Here is a 12,502-nt window from a genome sequence, read left to right on the forward strand (position 1 = left end):
ACATGTTTTTTTGTTTTGTTAACTAAAAGGATCAGGTGTGTGTTGCCTAGATTAGGATCTGCAACAGATGTCTATCATAACAGAAAATAACTAGAGCTAGGGCCAAAAAAAGCCTTTGTGGTTTTTAGCTGATGTATTGGGAGACATACAAGCTCTGTGATTAGGCAAAAGAAAATATTTAAAAGATCAAAATGGATTTCTCGACTGAAGCAACCAGCCAGTAGGACCAGTCTAGATTGTTTTGGCGAAGTTGGAAAGGCATATATGACCTTAAACATGACAACTGTTAACAGGTATGACTGCAGCTGTAGTTCATTTAATAAAGTAGAAGTCTGAGCATAAAAGAGCTATCTCAGAGATGAGATTTATTGACTTATCATAATTTTTCGAATACAAAGTATTTAATCAAGTGTAATATTTACAATTCTTACATAATATACATTTTAGAATAACCATAATTTTGTTCCATTTACAATGACAAACTACAGTAAAACTACATTCATGAGTTAGATACAGATCTTCTACTTACTAATATAAAGTAAATGGAGTGTGGGTTATACATTCTTTAAAATATATTTTCACAGGTAGCAAGAAATATTACATGTAATAAGTTTATGACTGGAATGATCCAGAAATACCACAAAGCACAGGTAAACACATAAAGGAGTTCATCTTTTCCAAAAGTTAACCTTTAGCCTTTGTGTGAAATAAATGGTGCCAACAATCTTTATAATGTAGCAAGCCTTCCCTGTTTAAAATGAACACCCAAGGTGCAGTGGAATGTTGAGGAAAATTAAGATAATCAAGAACATAAGACAGTAAAAAGATCACTGCAGAGAAAAGGTTATTTAATCAAACCTTGCTTACCTCCCCTCATTATTTTAAGTGGATAAATCTATGTAAACAGAAAAGTATGTCCACAAAACCATATTTAGATGCTGACATTTAGCAAAACTGGATCCAAGCTCCTTTTAATTATCTTTCATTTGGAAGCATCAAGAAACTGATACATATATGGTAAATTAAATTACCTTTACACTGATTTTGTTTTCATTAATGTTGTCACAAAAGTGTACAATTTTCTACAATTTAATGCCTTCAGATCCTAATCTATACCTTCAACATAATTATACCCAGTTTCTCCAGAATATTTGGAGTCTTTTGTTACCAAAACAAGGAAAGCTGGCAGTCATCAGATTTTGCTGTTTTACAATGATTTAAAATCATTTCATGATACAAGTAAAGTGCCTCTGACTAGCAGTCAGACAAGGAAGGGGTATGGTGTCAGCTCTGCCACCAACCAGCAAACCAGTGACCCTCTGTAAAACAAGAGGAGCAGCCCAGGAGCACAGAAGAAACAATGTTGGTGCTCTTAGATTAATATCCCTCAACTTCTACCATGAGAATCAGGTGGGATAAAGTAATGTCAAAGCACCCCGTGAGCCCAGAACAGCATCCAAAGGAATGTTGTTAGAGTTTCCCCTTGTTTCGTCCCCTCACTGTATTTGTGAGGAGCTCTGAATCCCAAAAGGGTAAACTAATCAGTGCTCTTTCCATTATACTATGCAGGTCTGAAGTCATTCTGAACATACAGCTTTATAAAAATAAATCATTTTTCCAGCTCCTGTCCATGGTGAAAAGTGCAGTCAGACAGAAAAGTTATTTGACAATATAAGAGTGATATGGGAATGTCTTATTATTCAAAATGGGCAGTAAATTGAGTCTTAAATATAATTTGGTTTACTGTAACCACACTTTACATGTGTAAATTTATATTTTTAAAATACTGCTTGACACATCACAAACTTAAGTTGTCCAGACTGATTTTTTTTTCAAAAGCACTCATGAACAATCAAAGTACATACTCCAAATTAAATCTGTATATTTTGGAAAGAAAAAAACCATTATAAATTAGAAAAAACACTGAAATGTAGTAAATCCATGGAAATTTCTTAATTTCTAAGGGCTGTACCAAAGGTAATTTTTAAAACCTTAGAAGAATTGTATACATATAAGTGTTATAATAAAACACTGCAAATAACTACTCAATTACCTTTAATTCTAATGTTAAATTGCATTTAATGAACTCATAGTTAGAACTGCTATTCTTACTTTGATAATTAATCTAACTTTTAAGTTAATGAACTAATGATAGTGAGCTAACAGAATAATGACAATAAACCAGAAACTAGTATCAGCAGACCAGTTAGGGAAAGAAAACAAAGGACAATCACACTGACTTAGGAAGCCCAAGAAGATGATTAACATTGTTTACACTATAATTTCTCATATGCATTGAATAATTCATAGCATAATATAGCTCAGATTTGTTACATACTATATAAAAGCTATTAGTTGACACAGCTAAATTCACCTTGGTAATAGCCAACCTACTTTGTAACTACTTGTAACTATTAATTTACTTTAAAGCCTTGCTATTTACTGCATCACTCTGCCAAATTTAATCCAAATTGGGTCCCAGTATATTTAAGAAATCAAGCTACAGAAATGCCAAGCTCCCTCTACTGTTAAAGCTTTGTATTTCTGCTGTTAAATATCTAAGATATTCAGAACCATGATAATTTTTAATGCACTTCAAATACATCTCTAACCATTAAATTTAAGTGGACAATTACTGCCACATTAACAACTCATGACTCAAGCTACAGAAGGTAAGAGTATCATAAAGAACTGGCTGCACAACCAGAGATCCCAGAGGTCATCTGAAACACCAGTGGCTGGATACTGTCTAGGATTCCTCAGATGAAGGTTAGAAGCTCTAGAAGTGAAGTCCTAGAAAACAGGAATGGGCACTAAAAGGAAAAGTGAGGCTCTTTCCTTATTCTGTTTTTAACGTATTTTCTTATACTTGAACTTTCAGACATTTTCAAAGTACACTCTCTTAAAATGTTACATATCAGACTTGCAAAGCCAGATGCTCTGTGACTCTGAGGTGAAATAGAAAAGATGTAATGTTCCTATTAATTGTAATTTAAATACAAGGCTTTGAAAGTTAATTTCCTTAGAAATAATTCATAAAAATATTTTTATCCTTATCTAATATACAGTGATTACTAAATAAGAATTATATGCACACAATTTGTCCAAATTTGGGACCAGTGCTGTGATGTGAATTTCAGTATAATTCCTGTTTAGATAGATTCTGACTTGACATTCAGTCAACTTATAAAATTCTCCTTGGGAGGGGAGTGGGGGAGGGGGGATATCAGAAAATTTATTATCTACCCAAATTTCTCTACTTATTTGATAACGCAAGTTTAGAAACCTTTCCTATTTATAAACTTACTATCAATACTATTTATATATAACTCGTGAAGAGCAAACATAATTGTTGACAATATTAGAAGGAAACCATAAAGCAAATTACTTATTTTATACTCCTGACATGTCAAAGATAGAATCAGATGAACTTGTAGCATATGCATGGTAAATTTGTATATTCATATTTTAGAATTTAAAGGTCCTGTGTTTCATGTAACCAAATACTAAAGCTATACAGATGCTATAATTTAAAAGAATGTACACTGTGTACAAGTACACAGGACAGGTGCTGGAAAAATTAAAAAGCAATTTATTGCTCTATATTTTAGTGTAAGAAAAATGAGGGTTTTTCTTTTACAGAGATTTTTCTTTCACTAGGCGCAATAGTGAAAATGTATCTTGAAAATAACAAATTTCAAATATAAAATGTTCTACATTATTTTATAACAACTTTTCCTTTGAAAGTTATAATCTGATGAAAGCCTAATTTTGCAACATTCAAGTAACCTTTGAAACACAGTTTTATTACATCATTAAGTTTGTCATGGTCTTAGGTAATCAACCTAACCACAAAGAACTACAACTTCTGTAACTGAGATTCTTTTGGTAATTAAAAAAAAAATTGTTAAGGGCTTCTCTTGCCTCATAAAATGGTTATGTCTACCTGTACAGCCACATATGTATGTTAAAGTACTGGCCAATAACCAGACATCTAAAGAATACAACTGCATTTAGAGAAAATGGGGGAAACACACTCTATAGTTCTAATAATTAAATTGCATACTGTGTGTAAGATAGCTAGGCTACCAAAAACAAAAAAAAACTATTTCTGAACCACCAAAAATCATGAAGGAAGCTAAAGACATATTCTCCAGGCAGGCAGGACAGTCAGCTCCCACTTGATGTGGACATGCTTGACTGAATAATCCTGAATGATTCATAGAAAAAAATCAGTGATACCACCCACTGGCAAAAAAAGGAGACTTTGTCTAGGCTCTTAGCATCTTGAAACCTGTCTATTTTCCTTATAAAAATAGTTCTTTAAAACAGGCTTTTGTTTTTTGATTTTTTTTTTTAATAAAAGAGGTCCTAAAATAAGTTCCTCTCCCAACTAGTAGAGATCTATGTTTGAATTTATACAAAAACACCAATAAATGGGTACTTTTTCCCCCAAACCACTCAATAACTACTAAATTTAAGTAGGATTAAAGCAGTAAAAATTTGTGAGTTTTCAGATGTACACATTGGGGTTGGGAGAGCCGACAAATTTAGTATTTTCCCCTTCTTAAAAAAATTCAATATTTCTGTGTATCTTGCTGGAAACGATTTAGTTTCTCTGGATTATTGGATGCCATTTGGGAAAAATCACGAAAAATGTCCTGGTAAGTTTCATCACCTGCATGAAGTAAAATAAGGACACTTAAAATTTAGACAATGAAAGTATTAATAAACACCATTAATTTTCATGACTAGTAACTATTTTATAATTCATATGTTAAAATTTTGTTCAGGCAAACATTTTTGTAAGAAAAAAGATCAACTAACTATAAATGCTGGAAAAGTGTACGGTGAAAGAAAAAAAAAACTATACCTGGTAAAAGTACCTCAGATGCAGCCACAGAGGAAAGTTCAGAGTTAGAAAAGAGCAAAGATTCAAGTGCTTAAAAGCAATGTAAAGAAATACATTTATTAGCACACGAGAAATAAAAGGTATTCTAAATGAGGTAAACAAGGCATTCTTTAAATAAGTATTTCCCTTGATCAAGGCCAAAAGAAAAGACCAAAAACAAATACTAATGTTTCTGATGGATGCAAGTTATTAACAAAACTGATTATCAGTTGAGAAAAAAAGCCTATTTTAATATTATTTTTTAATTAAAAGGCATTTTAATTTAAATAGAATATGAAAAATTATTTACGCAAACTTTAATGCTTAACTAAAACTAATGTCCTAACCTACTGCCTACTAAACTTAATAAAGCCTGGAAAATGATTATAAAATCAGTTTCACATTTAGTCAAACATTTGCTGTTCACTGTACATCATGAGCAAGAATGCTATGAGAAAAGGGGAATATTAAAGACACCTGTTAAATTGGAGCAATACACATACGTACATATGTACAAATATGCTTGTAAAGAAGTATATTATAGATATTGATACTAGAGCAGACTGAATACTATTTTCTTGCCATGGGAAAGAAACTAATTATATACACACACATTAATTCTTCAAAGGATTTATATAAGGTAAATCTTATTTTTAAGATGAATCATTCATGAATGCTTCCTGTTAAACATTGGCTTAATACAGATGCTTGGCATAGTTCTGTTTTTAAGACTTAGTCAAATAAGGTTTTAGATGATGATTGTTGCAACATGGTTTTATAATTATTCCCCCTATGATACCTTGCATCCATCTTCTTATAAACTCATTGCTACAGTTGTTAATAGTGCAGTAAGTTTTATCAGCTTTTAAAATGCGAGATTTTTGAGGCAACAGATGTCACACCAAAAGCTAGAGAATTAGAAAAAAGTTGGGGAAGAGGGATAAAGGTCTAGTAAAAAGGTCTAATAGTATAACCCAAGATTTTCAATAAAAAATTTTAATACTTTTAATATTAGTCGATGTAAAAAGCAAGTTATTAAACTCTCAATATAGTTTTCATTTAGCCCTGGAAATCTTCTCATGACCTGAATCAATCAATCTACTTTAAAAAGGAAAAATACAGTAAGAAGAAAATCTTAATAGGTTGGATAAGAGTAACATCCAAATCATATTACTGTTACTAAAACAATAAAAATAAAGGCAGATATGCTGGAACAACTGATAAGACAATCCAATTATACCCATGATTTTCTAAAAGTCTACTCCCACATTAAAAGACAAACTACAATCTATTCCCATTTTTAGCCATTTCTAAAAGATATAAACTGAGAAGAGACCAACATTAAATATCAATTAACAAACCATACAAAATATTTTTAAATTGTTCTTATTCTTAGATGTTGAATTAAAATATTTAAAATATTTATTGTAAACATTTATAAATATTTTTAAAATACTATTTAAACTGGAGTCTGGAATTTTACTTTCCAAGTAAGTATAAAGTGCAGATTATAATACAAAAATACCACACCAATTTTACCATTCAACACCAGAAATAACTTAAAAGGCACACATTATACATTCAAGAAGGAATAGGAAGAAGGATTTAGCAGATGCTAATGCCAAATAGTTTACAGATAGCACCAAATGAGCATTAAGTATTACAACAGTACAATGGCAATATATGGCTTCTGCTATTAGCAATGCATATTTTGTATAACAAGCTGTGAGATGTTTTTTCTTTTTGTGGTTTTCCAGTTTTCGTTTTTAAATCATTTAGTACCTATTATACAAGTATGTTTTAGTAGAACCATTGTACCATGCAAAACAAATTATGTTTTATTCACTGAATTAAATGTTTCCTTGAAGGAAAAGTGTTGGTACCACATTAATCATTGGTTTCACTTACTGAATACATTAAAAAGATTAATACAAAAAGAAGTTTTACATTTACATACACACAAAACTTTGTTAACATTCAGTTTCTAACAAAACATTAATGGATTATTAATAAATACTTTTCTTAGGCCTCAAAATGTCTTGTCAAAAAGTAAACATTACAACAATAGTGACTAAGATATTTAATACAGTTAACACAAATTGAACTTCAATGTGATTCTTTAAAATTTAAATATAATTTTAATCATTTAGAATTTTTCCCAAGGCAAATGTAACTTTTTTACACTAGAATACATAAACAATACAAAGAATATGTTGCCCTGGCAAGTTCATAAAACTACATTTAACAGTTTGTTATAAATGGTAAACAACAAACCACCCTAGACTTGTAATACTAAGCTTTATCCTTTAAATTACTTAATCACATTCTATTTCTCTTCAGAAAAGTAACTTTTCTAATGTGCCTGGACAGTTGGGAGTTTTTAAAATGTGAAGCACTGTATTTCCACTGATAGCTTAAAGTAGTTTTTGATTTTTGGTATTCAGGATACTCATTGTAACAACAGTTATGATGATCCAATATTTTGTTGATTTTGCTGCAAAGAGATGGCAGCATGTGAGACCCAACCTCCAGGTGCTCAAGTGTTCGATCCTGCCCCTTCTGGGTTGATTACAGCTATCTTTTTATAACTGACTAGATCAGTGATCAATTTTACTAGCAACATACATAACCAGTAGTGGTTCACTAAAGCAGTGATTTTTCAAGTGACTGAGAAACTCTTGCTAACAATCAAGAGTAGTCAGAGTCAGAGACTCTGGGACCCACCAAATTGGTTTCTAACAACTGAGAGCAGGGCATAATACTTCACTCACCCATCTAGATCTCCTAAGAATTGATAATAGAAGGATATTTCTTCCCTTCAGGAAATGTGTGCTCTTATATCACATTGCAAAAAAATAGGGAGTCTCAGGTTCCTTAAGGTTATAGATAAAAGTTCAGAAGTGGGAATTCCTAGAAATAGGCCCATGATTCCCAAAGATTATATCTGAGTCTTTTAAATGTAGGGTTCTTCCTTATCCAAAGATTGAAAATACCTGCATTTAACAATTATACAGAATTCTGAGGTTTTCTTTCTATTGCTAGGCAACAAAAAGAGGATCTAGATAACACAATCAAAATCTATGAGAGAAAAGTTTACACTGATAAGCAGAGGAGAAAGAAAGACCTACTGCCTGAATAAATGTATCTGTTCTCCAATAACTCATAAAGGAAAAGTTAGCCAGAGAGCAACTGCTGTGCCATTTCACCATGTCACCTGTATAAGATTGTTCTGCCTTAAACATGAGACCCTCTAAATGAGTTAAAAATCTAATTATTATCAAGATGATCCCCAAACAGATCAAAATCTCATTTTATTCTGCTGATACACCATTTTCAGAATTCTATTTTTAACCTCTGAACCAAAATTTGAGAATGGAAGAAAAGCTTGTTTTTTATAATGAGGACTTTTTTTTTCAAATTTTCATCAAATAAATTAGAAAAATCCATTTTTCTACTGATAAAGGTATATACTCATAAACTTATACATAAGATGACAGTGAAAGAGACTTGAATGCTCTTAAATGGTGGCAACAGAAGCCCATGCAATTTGAGTAGAACAATAAATTGCAAAAACATAGAGACCCTGTCCTTTCAAGCTTCCCGACTCCAGAGAAAAGTTGACCACTGACCTTCTGACTAATCAGTTGGATATAACTGCATTAGAAACAGCTTAAAGAAAGAGCAGCTGACCAAAATTTAAGTTTAAAATTTCAGGAAAAAAAAACTGTTTAGCTTAAAATCTTAAAGTTCACTCTTATTTCACAAATATCAGGTCATATTCTTTGAATAATTTTTAAAGTGCTTAAACACAAGGCCTCAAAAATGGCCTAGTAATACTATCACTTAGGTATATCTGTTACAAAATTATAACTTATTTAAAATCTAACATTCAAGTTTAAAACAAATGGATGAAATTCAGAATTAATGCTGAGACTTCACCCTTAATCAGCACTCTTACATCTTGGTATACCATGAGTCAGTAATATTATTGTTTGATCCATAGGATTAAAGTGGAACACCCTAGATTAGAAGTGTCTAGCTGAAGTGCCTCTATTCTCAAAGTTCTCATTTGTTCTCTTTTAGACCAAAAGTAAGCAGTAAATGCAGTCCTCTGAGAAAAGAATGGCCCATATTTATATTAATTATATATTAATCTGGTTAAAATAGAAGTAAATGGCTGAAGCTAGGATAAAGTACAGAAATTTCAACATATATTTAAACAGATGAATAGATGGTGTTGTCAAGTCACGTTTAAAATAATATAGGGATATTCCACTGGAAAAAATCAAATATACTCATTGAAAACTGAATAATCTCAATTATTTTAGTTATGAATTCCTGAAACTTTTTACTAATATGTATATGAATTTAAGAGATAAACTAGTAATTAATATACTCAAATTCATGAAACTGGAGATCCAATTATTACTCTCTTCTGTGTGAAGAATGTCTAATTAGGATGTGTTTATCAAAGAAAGGAATCTGATCAACATTTCTTCCTTTTCTTGACATCGTGACTCAAAGGTAAAAATTACCCAAAATGAGACTTGAGCTGATCCTGAGCTGAGATTTCTCTGATAATAAGTCTACTTTGCCATCAGGTTCATGAAATATTGTTCTAAATACTTCCATTTATCCAACAAATATTGTATAATTGCTTGGGGCCAAGCTACAAGATAAAATGAGACATTTTCCCTATACCTTTTAAACTAACTCTATTCCTATTATGGACTTCTTAACCTACCAGTAAATTTTATTTTTAAACCTTCAACTCATTTTTAGGTTGGAGTATAAAACTCTTCATTCAATAAAAATTTCTAGATATTTTGACTTTTTATATTGACTTTTTATATGCCAAACACATGGTAATTTGTTTTTTTCCTGAACACAATTTATAGAAATTCCCTGAATAACAAAAAGAAAACAATTTTGTAATATTCACTTAACAGCTAAAGAGAACTCCAAAAAGAAAATAACTGTTGTGCTGCTGTGAGTGTATAAAGATACTTTATCATTCCATTCACTTCACTGGAATGTATATGGAAGACATCTGTACAGCAGATAAAGAAATTAGCAGCCAGAGTTAAATACAGCAAGTAAACATGTACTGTAATAGGAATAGTTACGGATTTTTAAAGACCTGGGAATTAGCCACCCCCAAGAATTCCTCAAGTACAGTATATACCTAACAATTTACAAGTAAGTTATAAAAATTCTGTTATATTAAGATAGTGTGCTAGAGAACTATGAATCTTCCAATTGTAAACTGATAAATTCCTGAATGCATTTCTTATACTGCATTTCAGTATGGTTATTAGTAGAATATTGACCTGGCTGTCCATAAAGTCCTTCTGATTCCCGCATCTCTTCATTCATTCTTGCTAAACGTAACCTAAAGTTAAATAAAAAGATTTTTTAGATGAAGTTATACAAGATAAATATTCATAAACTAATGAATTATATATGCAGGTAAAACATGTACTGATGTAGTATTTTTCTTTTACCAGTATTTACCACTAAAATAAATGGGCTTCTAGTTTATCAGACCCAGCAATCTGAGATAGAAAAACAACTGTATACAATTACTTTATGTAATTCTCACGAGAAAAGGCAATAAAAGATTTCAGAAGTGCATTTCAGCTCCGTTAAGCAGGATCCTTGCAGCACCTCCAGCAGCTTGCTTCCTCCAGACTCCGAAGAATCCCTGGCAGCAACCTGTCAAATTTTAACTGTCAACTGCTGTAATTACTGCTTCTACAGTGTGAGATGTCATAATGTACAGTATATCATCAGTTCATCCTGTTTACCCAGAGATGAGGTAGTTCCAGACATAAAAATAGTGTTAACTCTAAATACTTGGAATGTATTTAGCTATGCAAACACTGTAATAAATGATAACAGGTTATCAAGATTTTCCCAAGGTTACTATACTGGTTATACATTTCTTTTTGGGTTATTCATCCCAGCAGTAGGAAGACATGTATCATTAGATTAAGAAGACAAGTATTTCCATTTTCTTACTAATTTTAAGTGACACTTTGAAATGGGCAGATGCTGCCCTTGGTGCCCAGCTTCTACTTTGTACTATTCGCCTGCCCTCCAGGCCACCAAATACTGCCTTCCCAGACCTATACCATCCTCTTCTAACAACCTCTGGCAACTGCAGCATTTGACATGGACTTTTATTGTCTTCTAAATTCCTTTTGAAGTAACCACAATTTCCTTCCATCTCTCCTTTCTCAACCACTGCACAACTTAACAGCACCTGAGGCCTCCCTTTGGTATTTGGACTTCTCAGAGAGGATACCTATTTTCAAAAATCATTAAGTGAAACTAAAGACTTCACATAAAGTAAACTGAGAAAATTAGACAATTTGGGAACAGATAATTTGGAAGAAGAGGGCAATTACTTTAAGAATTGCCTGGAAAGCTGCATCCAGGGTTCAATTCTCTCTACTATTCCTACCTTTTCTTTAATAACCTATCTTTCTCCAATTGTAAATCTATAATGATTTAATGGTTCTAAATTTTCCTACAATAGCTTGCACAAAAACAATACTCCCCCCTTCCCCACAGTGGGGAAGGGACACTGAGTTCAGAAAAAGTATGTTTTGCTGTTTTGTTCTGAATTTGGCATGGGTCGGGGAGGGATGATATATGGCAAGTCAAGAATTTTCAGGTATTTTTCTAGGGAGTTTCTTTTTGTAAGTGATTGCAAGTGTAAGTGATTGAGAACTATCTACTCATATAGCAAAGGAACGTTCTGGGCTGAGGTCTGGGCTTCGTTCAGCCCAGAACAGAATGACTGACTTTGTATGACATGTGCTTGAGTTTTCTTTTTCATAACAATGAAGTATAGGTGACAATCACATTTCTAGATCCCAAGAGTAACAAACAACTTTGATGCAGAACAAAAATCAATTTAAGACCTCAAAATTCTTTTTAACAGATCATATAACACTCAAAACCAAATATTTCTATCTTAAAAAGAGTATTCACGTGAACAATTCTTTATTAAACAATTTTATTTTTTATTGAAATATAGTTGATATAAAATATATTAGTTTTAGTTGTACAGCATAGTGATTTGTCAATTATATACATTACTAAATGCTCACCACGGTAAGTGTAGTTACAGTCTGTCACCATACAAAGTTATCACAATATTACTGACTATATTCCCTATGATGTACTTTTCATCCCCATGATTCATAATTGGAAGTATGCACCTTTTTTTACCCCCTCACCTATTTCACTCATCCTCTCCATATCCCTCCCCTATTGTCAATCACCAGTTTGTTCTGTTTTATAAGTCTGTTTTTTTTATTTGTTTTAGATTCCACATATAACTAAAATCATATAGTATTTGTATTTCTCTCTGACTTATTTCATTTAGCATAACATCCTCTAGGTCCATCCATGTTGTTGCCATTTCATTATTTGTTATGGCTCAGTAAATAGTTTACTGCATGTATTTCTATATTATATCTCCTTTATTCATTCAACTATCAATTGACACTTAGATTGCTTCCATGTCTTGACTATTGTAAATAATGCTGCAATACACACAGGGGTACATGTATTTTTTCAAGTTAGTATTTTCATTTTCTT

The 12,502-nt window shown here is 31.9% G+C and overlaps 1 protein-coding gene across 2 annotated transcripts in view; it reads right to left on the bottom strand.

The window, feature by feature from the left end:
* Positions 1 to 348: 348 nt before the first annotated feature.
* The window catches only part of ACAP2 (ArfGAP with coiled-coil, ankyrin repeat and PH domains 2), a 163,500-nt gene continuing 151,346 nt past the window's right edge, over positions 349 to 12,502 (bottom strand). For both annotated transcript variants that reach the window (XM_036933209.2, XM_057501373.1), the window contains 2 exons: positions 10,222 to 10,283; positions 349 to 4,678 (listed from right to left, as the gene is read on the bottom strand). In XM_036933209.2, coding sequence (XP_036789104.2) covers positions 4,578 to 4,678; positions 10,222 to 10,283 — 163 coding nt within the window. In that variant the 3' untranslated portion in view covers positions 349 to 4,577. The remainder of the gene's footprint in view (positions 4,679 to 10,221; positions 10,284 to 12,502) is intronic.

The sequence above is a fragment of the Manis pentadactyla genome, chromosome 1 (assembly GCF_030020395.1).
Source record: "Manis pentadactyla isolate mManPen7 chromosome 1, mManPen7.hap1, whole genome shotgun sequence".
In the NCBI taxonomy this organism is placed as follows: domain Eukaryota; kingdom Metazoa; phylum Chordata; class Mammalia; order Pholidota; family Manidae; genus Manis; species Manis pentadactyla.